Below are 16102 nucleotides of genomic sequence, written 5' to 3' on the forward strand. Positions count from 1 at the left end.
CTTTGAACATGTGACAGTCTGTGTTACAAGGAATGACTGTTTCAAGTTTTGTATCTAGAGTTTTGAAAAAGGACATCAAGGTTCTGAAATTAGTGTCAAAGTGATTGTAAAAAACTGTAATGTGTTATTTGAAAAAAGCAAGAGTTGAGGAAGAAGACACGCTACTGCCTCCATCTACCGAGTCCACCCGAGATCTACCGAGTTTTTCTACAGGTTTAATTATTATTAACGGTGTCATTTTTTTTCTAGGAAAAACTATAGGCCCACTCAATTTTGCACTGGCCCACCCAAAATACAATTTCTGCCTACGCCACTGTGCCAAACTACCCATGTCTGTCCTCTAAACCTCACTTCTTCTCCATCTCCTCTGTGTGTGTGTGTGTGTGTGTGTGTGTGTGTGTGTGTGTGTGTGTGTGTGTGTGTGTGTGTGTGTGTGTGTGTGTGTGTGTGTGTGTGTGTGTGTGCGTGTGTGTGCGTGTGTGTGAGTGTGGGTGAGTGGGCATGTGTGTGTCTGTGTATGTGAGTGTGTGGGTGTGAGTGTTTGCATTTACAACACAGCAGTTGGTTCTATACTGTACATATACTGTATAGTAGTCTATGATGAAACTCTCCAGTATATTGGAGTTTATTGCACAATTTAACTTTAGTTCAGACACATAGGTACACATAGATGTATATCTGTACATATCTGTACATACCCCACAGTTTGTGTGTTTTGTTGTTTTGTTTTACATAACAAAAAGTCTGTGTTCCCTTGTGAACCTTCCATGTTTACTGTGAGGGTGGGCAGTGGGTGGCATTCATGTTAAGATGTATCACACATGCTTGGCGTAGGTGCTCCACACATCACTAAGAATACTCAAACAGAAGAGACCTGGACCTGCCTGTGTAATACTCTGATATGTGACTGGTGTTAACTGTTAATGTGAGTGGATGTTTTGCATGATATACCCATATATGTAATATATACAGTATATGTAATCTCCTAACTAAGAACATTTAAGTAAAAAGGAAAATGATATGTAAATGGTTTTCATCTACTTTTATCTAAATGTATCTACACTGTTTAAACCCTGACATCAGAGGGTTAGCGTCAATTGATTGCCAACCCAACGTGTCATGGAAACACAGACAGGTTTACTTTTAGAGCACTTGACTAATACTGGCCTTCTTCATCTGGTAGAATCTTTCTGGGTCCTAGTACTGGCCCAGTTTCAGCGCTCCAAGTCTCTGTAGAAGATGTTTAACAGTCGAGAACAGTGCTGTGATGTGAGACAACCATATTGTTAAGTCTCACACAAAAAATAACCGCATCCTGTCTAACTGTTCTTGGGGAGAAAAGAAGGATGTACCCAGTTTCGAGAGGAACATTCATACCCTGAGAACACATTTCTTGAAATTATATTCTTCCTTTTGTTCTTCAGTTGTGACCTCAGAGGGTCTCCATGAAGTCCCAATTTGGTTTATTAGGATTTGTAATAAGACCCCCCCCCTGTACTCACTGAAGGGGTTTAAGGAAATCCTTGGTTGGTTCTGAAATATATTTAACTTAATGAAAATCTTAAAAGAAAATGAATTCATAGTTGGTCTTTATCAAGTAAATTGACCAAACAGGTTCTCATTCATCTTGAAGCCATCAGGCCATCAGTAATTGATACCATTCTCTCTAATCAACCCAGCCCTGACAGCGTCGTTCTTCTGTGCTCTCTCAGGGAGAAACATAGAGTACAGAACCATATTAAACACACTGATCACTGATCCTGTTCTCTAGGAAAAGCTCATTCAGCTTTTGAAAGTCACAAGAAGGGATTGGACAAATCAAAAGACAGCACCCACAAAGAATTCATGAAAACAAACCGTTCAGAGAATTTATTACAAGCAATTAGGTTTGCTTACAGTCATCTAAAAAGTAATTGTTACAGGGGATGACAATATCCTGATTTGGGGGAAGACTCTTGACTTTATTCAGATTGCATGTTTGTCAATATAACCCTGAATCTGAGATGATGTATGAAATGTACAAATGTCCCCCAAAAAACTCTGTGTGCACTGTGTGTTGCCCTGAAACAAAAAACATACTATTTCCTTTCAGCAAAGGGAGACAGCAGCTGAAAGAAAGAGAGAGAGAAATATATATAAATATAACGGTGTATGTATATATATATATAAAGAGAGAGAGAGAAAAAGCTATGAATATTTTACAGACTAACGTGCAGTGAACAGCACCCCCCTGGTGACACCTCTGCGTTTACGGAGCTTATCAGGGGCCCATCACCCTCAGAGTCTCCGAAGGCAGCAGGCTCTCTGATTGTTTATCAGATGCCCATTGGTGAGATCTCCCGCCGGCGCATGCCAGCTGAATTATACCAATCACAGGATATTATGTTAGAAATTGGACAGATAAATGGCCCCTTTGAAAAGGAGGACTGCTGTGGAAGTTGGGCTGCATGTTTCTGATTAGGGAATGTGGGGGTGTGGGTTAGGGTGTGTGTGTGGAGTGGTGGTAGAAGGGGGGGGGGGGGGGATGAGGGTTAAAACGACTCCCCTGTGCCCTGCTGTTACCAGTGCAGTGCTCCTATTCCTGCTGCTGTTAGTTCTGCTTTCTGCTGACTCACAGTCACATAGTAACGGGCTCTAATCCTCATGCCTGCACATATACAAACAGACACACACACAGACACGCACTCACAGAGAGACACACTCACAGACACACACATTCACACCTACACAACACACACACACACACATGCACTCACACATATGGAGTTAGATTAGTTTCATAATTCAAACAAACGTAACGTGATTCACAAATGTATTTCGTGATTCACAAATGTAACGCGATTCACAAATTAATAACCCTGCAACCTGACGAACACGAGTTACAAATCGGAGAATACGAGTTACAAATCGGAGAACACGAGTCACAAATCGGAGAACACGAGTTACAAATCGGAGAACACGAGTTACAAATCGGAGAACACGAGTTACAAATCGGAGAACACGAGTTACAAATCGGAGAACACGAGTTACAAATCCCTGCATTTGTGTGTGTGGATTTTTGGAACTGTGGAAGAAATTGGGATTTCCTGTGTGCTTACATTAATCACTAATCAATAGAACTAGTCATTTGATACTAGTTAGTACGTTTATCATGTAAGCTTGCTATTAATAACAGTATATTGTGTCTATGTGTCAGGTTAATAGATGTTCGGGGTCAGGAGAAAGTACTGGCTAAACGGTCCTTGTCATGACTACAAGGAGAGCTCCAACTATGAACTCTCTAGTGTGAGAGTTGTCATGTGTTGGGAGCAGTGAATCTTTTTCTCTGAGACTGTTGTAACGTCATTCCTGCCTGACTGTCACAATCTATGTTTACATTCTTGTGCCCTATAAAAGATGGTCCTCCGGCTTTCGGAGCCACATAGACACATTAACGTGTCTATGTGGACTTCAACAACCTGCCATAATAACAGACAAAATGTCTCCTTCAGATCACGAGCAATGTCGTCTGGTAGCATGTAGGTGAAATATTGCTTGTTAATCTTATTAAACCGATTATCATATGTGATTGAATATTCTTGTGTTTCCTAAGCTAACGTTTAGCAAGCTAGCTGTGATTGGCTAAAATTGGAAGAGACATCTGATAGGCTGCAGAGAATATCTTTTAGAAAAAATGCATTTGTGAATCTAAGCGCATCAGGAAGGTTAAAAAAATCCACACACACAAATGCAGGGATTTGTAACTCGTGATCTCCGATTTGTAACTCGTGTTCTCCGATTTGTAACTCATATTTGTCAGGTTGCAAACCAATGTAATGGGGTCATTTATTTGTGAATCGCGTTACATTTGTGAATCACGAAATACATTTGTGAATCGCGTTACATTTATTTGTTAATCATGAAATACATTTGTGAATCGTTACGTTTGTTTGTGAATTATGAAACTAATCTAACTCCATACACACACAACACACACAGGCACACACCCTCATGACACATTAAGAAGACTTGGTGTGTTTCTTTGGTCTTCAGTTCATTCAGTTCTTTTTTTTTTTTGCTAGTAGACATTTATCCATTGAAACTCTTAACATTTACATTTATTCATTCATTTATTCTTTACATAGCAAGTCAATTTGTGGAGCTTTAGAGAGAGGTACACAATCAAGGATAACTGAATGATAATGTCCTTGAAAAGGCCAGAAGGGCGACTGTGTTCATTGACGAAAGGAATTAAGCTATTATACTGTAAGTGTTTATAGGTGAAAGACCCAGAGCTCCCACCTCCATTCATACAGCAACAGGAACAACCAAGAGAGATCTTTTCCAGACGTTCATAAGGAGCTGAGAATCCCTGTTCAGTAATCATGTTTTTGTGTTCACTGGAGTGTGTGCTATTTGCTTCATGATCGGTTGCATTCAAAATTAGAGTTTTAAGCCTTTAGGCCGTAAGGTGAACCCTGTTATCGTTTCAACCCGCTCCACAGTCTGGCATCTACACAATCTTTAGCTCATAAAAAAGAACGAGTCCTGCTAAGCTACCAAAAAAAAGTTCGTCGCTGAAATTCCAGTCGATTGTCGATGCGTCTATGTTTTATGCAGAAGTAGTTTCTTCAGAGCGTAATAGGATTTTGGTGGCGCGGTTCGACACGTGATTCTTCTACACCAATAAGGTAGCTGCTTTTTGTCAACATGGGACCTTGCACGTTAGTGTTTCCTATGTTTATTTTGCCGTGGCGGCCCGCCACGACTACATTTCTGCCGCCATGGTATCAGAAATAGGGCTGTATAAAATTTTAGGACGTCTATGTGATTGTTAGAGTGCATGTCGGAGAATAGCATGGATACGCGCTTCACACCGCAGTTGAGATTGTGCGTCTTTGAGAAGTCGTATAGCTAACTTGTCAGTTAATTTAAGCCTGTTATTGTATTAGTCTATATTCTTGCTAATTTAAATTAAGTTAACTGGTGATCTGTATTATTCCCCTGCTAGCTAAATTGCACATGTCGGTTGATTCGATAGCGATTGCTGCCTAATTTGCTTACGTTTGTATTTTCGGTGCATTACTATGCAGAAGTAGTTTTAATTAATAGTGGGTTTATTGTTATTATTTGCTACAGAATGCTTAGCCTATCAAGCTCAAATGAAGCAGACAGTGTACATGCTTTCGAGTACCTTAATCGATAGGCTACTGACCAACATCAATTATTAATACGTCAATTAATAATTGGCAGCATTTATGCCATTTAGAACATACTTTATGAGTGGAAGGTCTCTAAGTAGCCTAACCTTATTGCTTTAAGGGAAATAGTACGAAAATATGTGCAATATTACATTAGTTATTAAACTAGGCTATTACATTAACCTGGGGGGGGGGGGGCAGACTTATGTCGTTGTTGTAAGTTAAGCTTTAAATAGTTAAACTTTTGTACTTTTACTTAATTTAAGATCTGTATATGTTTAGTGTTTTGCACCTCCCTGCCACAGTAAATTCCGTGTTTGTATAACATACATGGCGAATAAACCGAATTCTGATTCTAACATTCATTCATTCTTCCACAAATGAAAACACTGATCAACCATAAAAACAATCTTAATGAAAAATATGAAATATGATATATAAAACTGCACAAAACAGAATAAGGAATAACAGATTAAGGACACTCAGTCCTCACTGTCAGTGTCAGGACAGTTATCTCCCAGTTCCTCAGTTTCTTTTGTGTTGGCACAATTACAACAACGACATAAGTCTGTACAACACAGTCCCGCAGAAAAACATGAACATCTGCCTGTCTCACACGCACTTTTGCAGCCGCAGTGTATCACATGCAAAACACTGTCAGGGGCCGAATTTCTGTTACGTGCAAGGTCCCATCCACTATTTGCCAAACATATCCATCCATCTTGACAAAAAGCAGCTACCGTATTGGTGTAGAACGATCACGTGTCGAACCGTGCCACCAAAATCCTATTACGCTCTGAAGAAACTAGTTCTGCATAAAACATAGACGCAACGATAATCGACTGGAATTTCAGCGACAAACTTTTTTTTGGTAGCTTAGCACGAATCGTTCTTTTTTATGAGCTAAAGATTGTGTAGATGCCAGACTGTGGAGCGGGAATCATTTTCTAAAAGACTTTTCGTGGTTCACCTTGCAGCCTACTTACCTCAAATCCAAATCTGCTTCTTAGAAGACCCTGCCAGATTTATAGTGATCTACATTTACATTTATTTACATTTATTCATTTAGCAGACGCTTTTATCCAAAGCGACTTCCAAGAGAGAGCTTTACAAAGTGCATAGGTCACTGATCATAACAACAAGATAGCCAAAAAACATCGCGAGTAGCCAAAACATGAAGCACACATTGTGAACAACCAAAGTGCCAAAGGGAAGAACCATAAGAGCATGTAGTTAAACAATTTACAATTAAACAACATGAACCGCTATAAGTGCAAGTGTACCTGTGGGAAAAAGCAAGCAACAGTAATAAAAACAATATATCACAGCGAGAACAAAAATGTAAAACAGTTACCACTAACCACAAGAGCAACAAGTCTCTAAGCAAGAGTCATTGTGATCCTTGAGGAAACTAACATCGGGTCAAGCGAACCATTCCTAAGTACCGTTGTACTCCCGGAACAAGATCTAAATGCACACCATCGCTTCTTATGGCAAAATTCCCTCCAATTTAGAAAGTGTACACAAATGGACACAAGTGTGCCCACACACACTGTAATTTGTTGTCTGCAGGTTTATATTTGTGTGTCACATAAACTGAAAAAGGCCTTTGTCAAAAAATGTTTTGAAGAAAGACAGCATGAAGACATAATTCCATGAACCAACCTTATCCAACCTGCCTCTCATACAGGTTGACAGGTCCTCTTAGTCCTTTCCCTATTTCCTTCTCCTCGCCTCCTTTCACTTACCTTCCTCATCCACTGATTTCTTCCTCTTCCTTAGATTTCATCCCCTTGACCCCCCATCCTCCTCTCCTCTAACCGGTGGTCTACAGGTGGTCATGGTGGTCAATAAACACCCCTGTCCCTCCTCCTGGTTCAGACTTCTTTCAACAGGAGAGTGAACAGCTCTGTAATATAGATCTGTCAATATAGAGTTATGAGTAATTCAACTCTTTTTGTTTTCAACAGTATTAGCATTTCTGAGTTTGTATCATTTTGTTTTTTGTTGTCCATTGTGTAATGATCCCTTGAAAGAATATATTAAATTTAACCACAAGTTGTGGTGTTTGATGGAAATATTTGCATTGGTTGAATGTTTTTAATGTTTTGTGATTGTTAGAGGATTTTGCAAACCAAATTTGTAAGCTAGTGAGCTTCTGTTTTAGCCTGTGTGTTAACTGTTTTAAAAATGTGATGTCAGAGTGGACACGTGTTTAAGCAAGCAAGAAAAACTGTAATCACCCACACTGAAACCCCGGATCCCATCTCTGCGGCCTCAGTGAACCAGGCAATGATAGCAAGCAAAGCTTGGGTAAGGAGGGGAGGCACAGGGGAGTCACCACAGCCTTCAGTCAAGAAGTTCTGTGTGGGAGATTACCAGAGGGGAGAGAGGGAGAAGGGCAGGAGGGGAGAAGGGGGCTGGAGCCCAGCGGAACTCAGCAGTTATCAAAACCATATGTTGAAAGTCTTCCCTTTGGAGAAGACTCTCTTCTTGAGAGAGTGTGGATATATATTGTATATTTCTGTTTTGACATCTCCTGAGCACAGATGGCCATTACTGTAGGGAGAGTGGGTTGAACGATCCTGAAGGACTACATACACAGTGTGGCTGTCTCTCTCTCCAGTTCCTAAAAGGATCTAAATGAATGAATGAATAAATAAATAAACAAACAACTCTCCATTTATTTCTGATTTATTTGTATGAAAATAAGAGATATAACAATTACAGGAACTTAAGGAATGCTTTAAAACTGCATTGAAGGGTGATTATGTTTCTGCAGAGTGTACAGTCTCTATTAGCCTACATATCATGTGTATTCTACTTAGCCTCGGAATGTTGAGAGAAATCAATAAAATCCTCATCTATTTCCTCTCAACTTGATGTAACTGACGGAATAATGAATATCCCTGACCAGAACATTCTGGAACACAGACGACCTTGAACACCTATTCAGTAGTGATGGGAGTCCCACAGTAAGGGCTGTGCTTTGAAAGAGATGTAATGACTTGGTCATGTGGTCAGCAATATGTATTTAACAATTTAAACCATAAAGCACCAAGTAGTGAAGCTTAACACAGTTTCCACACGCTCTGGTGAAAGCATTAAGATTCTCTATTGATTACACACAATATTCTTGGCAGGTGGATGTGTATGTGTTCACTGGCAAGCAGGACAGTGTGCTTGTGTGTCATCCTTGATTGTCATAAAATGACCCTCATGCTACGTATTTTTCTTCAAAGTATTAAGTGCAAACCACTGTGTTCCTAAAAGCAGGTGGGTGTTATGAGTAATCGTCTTAGTAATGAATGAGTTACTGCATAAAAGGCTTCTGTATGTTTGTGAGTGTTTGTGTGTGTAGGTGTGTCAGTGTGTCTGTCTGTGTGTGTGTTTGTGTGTCTGTGAGTGCGTGTGTGAGAGGTAGGTGTTCCTCTTATAATGCCAAAGTGTTTATGACTAATCCTAGTGGGTGGAGCCACAGGAGTGCAAGTTAAGACACGCTTCAGCGTTCTAGAACATCCCTCATCAGAGATGTGTGAAGCTCAGTTGTAGAGCATTTGACTGCAAACCAAGAGGTCGCAAGTTTAAATCCCTAATGGCTGTATGTTGCTTTGGATAAAAGCATCTGCTAAATATAACCCTAACTCTAATTAAATGAATATTTACCAATTCTCCAACATTCTAGAATATCCCTTTTCAGAGAACACAACAAATGCTCCAGTGTTCTAAAGTCCTTTTTAAAGAATTTGAGAAGACTCTTGTCAGGAGAACAGTGTTAACAGCCATCTCTCTTTCATCACAACGTCTTGCTAATACCTGACACCTCATCCATGATTCAGCTGCAGTCAGATCTAACTACTGAGGAACTTCTAAAACCACCTCTCCTTTTCACCTGCCCTCTATCTGATCCTTCTCAGATCCTTTCATCTTCTAAGAGTGCCATGTGTCCATGGGATGTGCTCAGTCCTGGTCCTGGTCTGGATCCTGGTCCTGGCTGGGTGGTGTGTGCTTGTGGTTCTGGTCTTGATTCTGGCTGGGTGGTGTGTGCTTGTGGTTCTGGTGGGAGGGTTGTGCTGTATTGTTCTCCGCTGTAGAGGAGAGGCCTAGGCTGTATGACCCCATCTTACAAACCATGCTGGAAGACGGAGAGTGGGTCGATGGGTAAAAATTCAGAATCAGTATTCCTGACTGTCTCTGAACGAACACACATTGACCAACTCCGACCCTTTAAGTCCTTTGAGGTCTTATCCATCTTATCAGTCTTATTGGTCTTATCGGCCCACCTTCAGAAAATCCTGGGAGGTAGTCCAGTAGCAGTGTACTGCAGGCTCTGAAGACGTCCGTATGCTTACATGGGGGAGGTGGGTCACACAGTGGTTTCAATCTTCTCTATTATCTCCACTGTGGACTTGGAGGGCGACAGCAGTGAGCATTCATCCTGCTCCCACAGGCTGCCAGGGCTGGAGTTCCCATCTGTACTCAGCTCGTCATCCTCCTCACCCTCTGACTCCTCCTCGCAGGACTCCAAGAAGTGCAGACCCAGGGCATTGATACCAGAGTCCTCTGAGCTGGATGGGGAGGAGCAGTGGTCCATCTGGGGGCCCTTCAGCCTGTCCAGGGAACTGCTGGGCTTGGGCTCTCTCAGCGGCGGCTTGGCTGGTGCTGCTGGCTGGCAGGGGGGAGGAGGCAGGAGGGCAGGGGCCGCCAGGGGTGCGGGGGCTGGAGCAGGAGGGGCCGGGGGAGGTGTCGGGGGCTCCGGTATAGGGGGTGGAGGCCTCTGCACGTAACACATCTTGCCGTTGATGCGCTTCACAATGTAGTCGTCCACAAAGAGGTCAGCGATGATGCAGTACTTGGGAGACTCTAGAAGGGGCGGGGACTGGAAGCAGGGGGCGATCTTCAGGAAGCGCTCGGCCAACAAGACAGACAGTTCGATGGTGCTGGCAAACTCTGTCTCTGCCGAGGGCACCGGCGTGCTGGGCAGCTGGCACACACTGGTCATGGGTTGATACACGTATTTACCTGCAGGAGAGAGGAGGAAGAGAGGAGGAAGAGAAGAGAAAAAGAGGAGGAGTGAAGGAGAGGAAGAGAGGGGGAGAATATGTAGTATGATTTGTAGCTGTATGTCCAGACACATCCTAGGAATCTGACACTTTTAAACCCTGGAGTTACGGAGAATGTACACACATCCCTGTAGCCCATCAGAGTTGAAAATACCACCAAGCCACGGTTTAGCAAGCATGAGGATCTGGATGATACACAGAGCGTGCCGTAAAAAAAATGCATATTTAATTTCCCTGAACTCATCCACTACACAGTGTTTCATCCAAGCATCTTGATCATTCATGCCTTTATATCTTTCACATAAAAAAGTCCTCATCAACATTTCTAATAAAGTTACCCTTCCCAGTCTCTGGCATCCAACACAACTCTAACTCCCATAAACAGTTTGCCTGCAGGAACTGCTTTCAAGACTTTTTACAGTCTGCAGCCCAAGATTTGCAGAGCTCAGACTTCTCCTTCTCAGAAGAGTGTTTAACAGACGGACTCTCTCCAGGGACAAGAAGTGGAGCAGATGACAGGCGTGCACATCACTTCCCGTCTTTGACATTGCGTGTCCTCTTGCATACTCTTCTAGGGGGGCAAACACTCCATCACTGTCTGTTCCTGGTTGACGGCAGCAGCAACATTGGTCTCCCAGGGCATCCATTATTGGCTACAGTTTGTCATTGGCTATGTCATTGGGTTTGTGTGTAGTGAAGTTTCCTTGTAGGGTTTGTCTCAGTACAATAGGAATGCAGATTATCTTTGTAGACGACTGCCTGCTGAGTGCAAATATTTCCTTTTAAGACATTGGTAGCAGTCTAATCTCCCTTTTTTAATTTGACTGAAAAGAGATTGCGGTTTGTGAATGCATTATTGTCGACTGACTGGACACAAAAACACTTAACTTCACCGTACCATACTCCATTAGGCACAGCAGTAAACTGACAATGCTTCAGTGCCACAATGCCTGGCTGAAAGATTTAGACAAACAGGCCTACAGACAAACAGACAGGCAGACCGACCAGCAGGTAGACAGACACAGACAGACATGTAGACACACAGACAGCCATACAGACAGACGGACATACAGGCAGACAGACATACAGACAGACTGACATACACACAGACAGGCAGGGACAGACTGTCTATTCTGAAACAGCAGCCTTTCTGTGACAGAAACCCAATCTGCTCCTGACATTGGTTATATCGTTATACATGCGCCCTGCTGGACTCTCATTACACTGTGCACTATGGCAGCGATGAACGCAACACAAACCGAAACGCAGAACAGCCAGAGAAATTTATAATTGACATTTTCCCTTCAACAACCCTCCTCCCCCTCTACCAGAGGCAAAAGCACACAGAGAGAAATCTCATTGCAGACACAGTGAATGACAGCCAGCACTCCTGTGTTTCCTGCTGTGCTGGTTTTATATAGTATTGGTATTCATGTGTGCCCGTCTGATGTGGGCTGGCGTTTGCCGAGGTCCTAACCCATGGGCTGGTGCGCGTGCCCAGGTTTCCTGCTCCCTAGCCCTGTGTTGGCATCCAGGGGGATGGATACCCACAGGAGGAGACAGAGCAGCTGGTAGCTGGGGCTGGAAGATTTAGGTTCCCTGTATCTCTGATATTCTGGTATACAGTATACTTCTCTTCCTCCTCCTCTCCAGTCTGTCCTCCCTGCTCTCCTGGCTCACCTGGGGCAGAGCAGCTGATGCTCTCTCTGGCTCTCAGGGCCACTTAACACTCTCTAGCCCTCCGGATCTCTGACTCCGTCGCTCTATGGCTTTGGTTGGAGCTGGGACTGGGTTAACACAGGAGCCATTCTGTGAATTATGCAATAAGCCTGTCATCCTCTCATTATCATCCTATTTTCTCTCTCCTTCTTTCTTTCTCATGTTCTTTCTCTTTTTTCATCATATCCTATCTCTCTTTCTATTAATTTTTCTCCCGTTCTCTCTCTCATATGCATCCCCCGCCTCCTCTCTTCTCCCCTCCCTCTCCCTCCTCTCCCCACCCTTCTCTCCACTCTTCTCCTTTACCCTCCCCTTCTCTTCTCTCTAGCCCTCTCCTGCTGCTGTCCCACTGGTGAGATCCAGAGGTAAATACTGAAGGACAAATGTCAAAAGGTGCCAATGCTCTACTACAGTCTGGGAGAAGAGAAGGACCTTTTATGTACACAGCATTTAGTAGCTTCAGGGTAACGTTACAAAAACAAGAAGAACTGCTAATATCTGTGCGTACATAGCAGACAGATATATACGTAAGTATCCTCATGCTTGTTTTAAGAGAGAACAACTAATGAGATTCCAGAACGCTGGCACAGATTAAGCAAAAAATGCAAATTTTACACACGACAGCCCCATTACCTCAGCACATTCTTCCTGTTTTCCACAATGAGGGAGTTACACCCGGCTGGGCGGATGTGTGCTTTCCAACTTCCGTAGTTCATTGTAGTTAAATCTGTCCAACAAAAAGCCTGATCACTCTGTCAGAGCTGGGAGAGCACAGAGAGCTTTGGCATCTGGACCAGCAGGCTCCTTCCCGGAAACAACATGTCTACAGCTTCCTGTTTCAGACTCCCGGAAGAAGTTACTACTTCAGCAGATCTAAGATCAGATCTCCAAGTTTTATAGCTGGGAGGACATTACACTGGCCCACAACTGCTGATACTTAGTATCCCATTGATGAAGATTTGGTTGCTTTAAAAAGATACACACAGAATGCCCAGTACATAGTACATTTGCATAAAGTCTGTGGCAAGTTTAGGAGTCATTTTTCAGAATGTGGAAGTGGCTAAAGTACTAGCTAAACCAAAATAAAGTTTTAAATGACGTAAATAATACATGACTGCTCTAATGAACAACACCAAAATAGTCTGAATGTATTCCTGGCGTGTCTCCAGTGTGTTTAATGATAAGCCCAGAATGTTTTGGTTCTCTTGCATGGCCAATCAATCCCAAACCAGACGGGCTCTCCCCTAAGGCTCAGCTGAGAATCCATTGACTCCTGGAAACTGAGAGCTGCATACTGTACTGGTGTTAGATTGTGGTCCATTTGTAACCAGAGAATGTGATTTGATTAGCTCAAATATCAATATGACAATATAAACAATATCAATCGATAAACATTATATTTAGGGTTTAATCAATGATTGATGATTGCCATTGGTTTTTACTGCCATCTTATTCAAAATTATCACGATCATCACTTACATCATTGTTATAATCACCATCATTATCATTCTCATCATCATCATCCGGATAACCTTCGGATCTTTCCAAGCACTTCAGAGCCTAAGTGAATTGAGCTGAGCCAAGTCAATAACTGTTTGTCTTTAACACCAAAGACATGCCACCTGGGAAGGCAAGTATAGATCCAGCTAAAAGTCACCCCAATCAGACAAAGCAATCGCATGTTTACCTGAACCCTGATACCAATGATTGTTACACTCCAGAGAGAGAGAGAGTTTTGCAAAGGGACACTTCAGGTTCACACATTAGATACATACACATATCACAGCCGAGACACCTTGGTTTACAACACAGACAAGTACTGAATAATATTTGTTATGAACAATGTCACTAAGAGCTTCATAGATCAACCATGAGGACCTACCTAAAACCCTCAGAGAAGACAAGGAAGACAAGGAAAAACAACAGGGACAACATAATCCCTCCTTATTGGTGTAATTGCTGTGCTGTCACCTTGACTGGTAGGCAGGTGGGATTGCTGTTGTAATCAGTTAGTCAAGTATGTCGTTCCATCCTGGTGGGCTGTTCTGAAGCTGTGGTGTGTGAGAGCCCTCATTAGACACAACGTTCTGGCTGACTCTTAACAGAGGAAATGAATGCTAATGCAAGAGTCTGGCTGTCACCCGAAGGGAGAGCTCTGTCTGCTTAAATTTGATTGAATTTTTATCTCTTCCTCTTTCTTACAGGATCATGATGGCATTTCCACAAACCCATCTGTGTGTTGATAAACAGCTCCTGGTTTGTTCTAAATAGAAGCAAATAACCTGTGAGTGATTTCTTTGAAATGAAGTGTTTTAGCTTACATTATTCTGATGAGTACATACGTTATACAGCAAAACCAACTGTGTGTTGAGTCACTGGAGTCTAACATCTAATTCAGGAATGTGAAGCTACAGTCTGCTTAACAGCCTTGTAATTTATACAGCAGTTTAAGTCGGCACTTTTAACTATGGCACTTTTAACTACGATTCCAGACCCTCATAAGAGTGAAGGAACAATATATCGAAACCCCTCTGAAAAGCATAGGTGAATATGAGTTTAACATGAAAATGATTTCTCCTCTGGCATATCATTTTTCATGCGTTCTCCTATTTTTGTGGGGTATTTCACTGGGACACTTCCAATCACCAAGATGTTATTGACAGCTGCGTTTTAAATCCAAAGATTACATCGTCCCAGATTGTTATATGACTTCTACACTACGTCAGTGCTAGAGACTCTAATAATGTACTGCTATTCAGATACGCATTGCCTGTATGCTACACTCAGGTTTTCTAAGCCTTTGGAAAAGACAGAAGCTTGTCATTCAGCATTAAACCTGTCAGGTTGGATTAGGGCTTGTTGTGATATCATCACAGACACTGTTTAGGTGTAAGACCCAGGCAGGGCGATATGGACTTGAAAGCACAGAGGAGGTTTGTGAGCTGTGTGTCTGAGAATGGAAAAACTACGGTTGGACCTCTCTCACAGGGTGACAGTGACTGTTAACTGTATGCAACCACCTTGGTTCAAGTGGTAGAATGCATATATTTATGTGGAATGCACTCTTTATAATGTTGCAGAACCTTGAAAAGAAGGCTTCAGCATATTCCATTAAAGTAGGCAGCCACTAGATGATTGGGAATATTACCTGTCAACTGTGACAGTACATTAATTTGCCTCTGTATGGTCTATTGTTGGTTGTGAATTATTTTATCAAGCGCTACTTTATTACAATATGCTATATCTATCAGATGCAGAACCAAATTGAAAATATTCTTCGGTTGGAGAGAAAAGGAGAGATTAATGAAGCAAAAGCTAAAATATGTGTAATTGCAGGTTCTGGCCACAAATAACGTTTCCACTCAGCTGCTACAGTAGCAAGTGTTGGCCGCATTCCACAACATAATTTCAAACAGTGACAAGCAATAACATTAACAAGCAGAGGCTATAAAGGGAAACACTCAATAAACCACCTCCCGCTCCCTGCTTCGCCTGACAGTTTTATTATGGCCCATTTCTGCCATTGTGAGGCAGGTGAATGCCGTTCATTTACGACTGCGCTATGAAGAGGTCTTGATACTATCTTCGTGATAATTTGGTAACAGACTGTAACTTACAGTGACACCAGCCCAAGTGACAGCACCAGTGTAGTTTGAAGCACTTCCCATGACTGTGTGTGGCGCAAATTGACAGTCCATCGCAAGGCAAAAAGTCGGGTCTCCCTGCGCAGCTCTTCGCCAGAGCTTGCGCTTCGTCCAATTTATCGTTCTTCGGACACTTCTGTGCTCCCGAGACAGACATGCCAGCATTCCAATCGTGACCGAGGCGCACAACCGTGCTGTATAAACTATCTCATAACCGTAAGCAAATATGACCGGTCGAGTAGGCGATTCAATAAACCATCTGGAAAAAAACAACGAACGTCGAAAAGACGCGATCATAGGCTATTTCTGTGTCTGAGATCAAATGTAGCCTAAATAAATCGTCAGACTACAAAACAATAACAGCCTAAATACCCAAATGAACAAACGAAACAGTTTGCATATTCCAAGCGACCCACACTTTCTCTTGCTCCAGAGGACTATCCAGTAGGCTATCCATCCACCAAGTGGAGAAAAGGTCCGCGTTTGCGCGCGACCG

At 42.5% G+C, this 16102-nt stretch overlaps 1 protein-coding gene across 1 annotated transcript; it reads right to left on the reverse strand.

Moving 5' to 3' along the window:
• Window positions 1–7872: 7872 nt before the first annotated feature.
• Window positions 7873–15800, reverse strand: LOC136964830 (UPF0524 protein C3orf70 homolog B-like). Its single transcript, XM_067258785.1, has 2 exons — window positions 15580–15800; window positions 7873–10202 (listed from the first exon to the last, which is right to left on the reverse strand). Exons 1-2 carry the CDS (start codon window positions 15761–15763, stop codon window positions 9547–9549), a joined length of 840 nt encoding a protein of 279 aa, XP_067114886.1. The 5' UTR covers window positions 15764–15800; the 3' UTR covers window positions 7873–9546.
• Between the last annotated feature and the right edge of the window lie 302 nt (window positions 15801–16102).

The sequence above is a fragment of the Osmerus mordax genome, chromosome 2 (genome assembly GCF_038355195.1).
Source record: "Osmerus mordax isolate fOsmMor3 chromosome 2, fOsmMor3.pri, whole genome shotgun sequence".
Classification (NCBI taxonomy): Eukaryota; Metazoa; Chordata; class Actinopteri; order Osmeriformes; family Osmeridae; genus Osmerus; species Osmerus mordax.

Bases quoted from the DNA above. Each gene is read 5' to 3' on its own strand.
- LOC136964830 (XM_067258785.1), bottom strand. From the start codon at position 15,763: ATGTCTGTCTCGGGAGCACAGAAGTGTCCGAAGAACGATAAATTGGAC. The intron at 10,203-15,579 runs GTAAGTTACAGT...TCTCTCCTGCAG, and splicing joins TCACTTGGGCTGGTGTCACT to GTAAATACGTGTATCAACCC.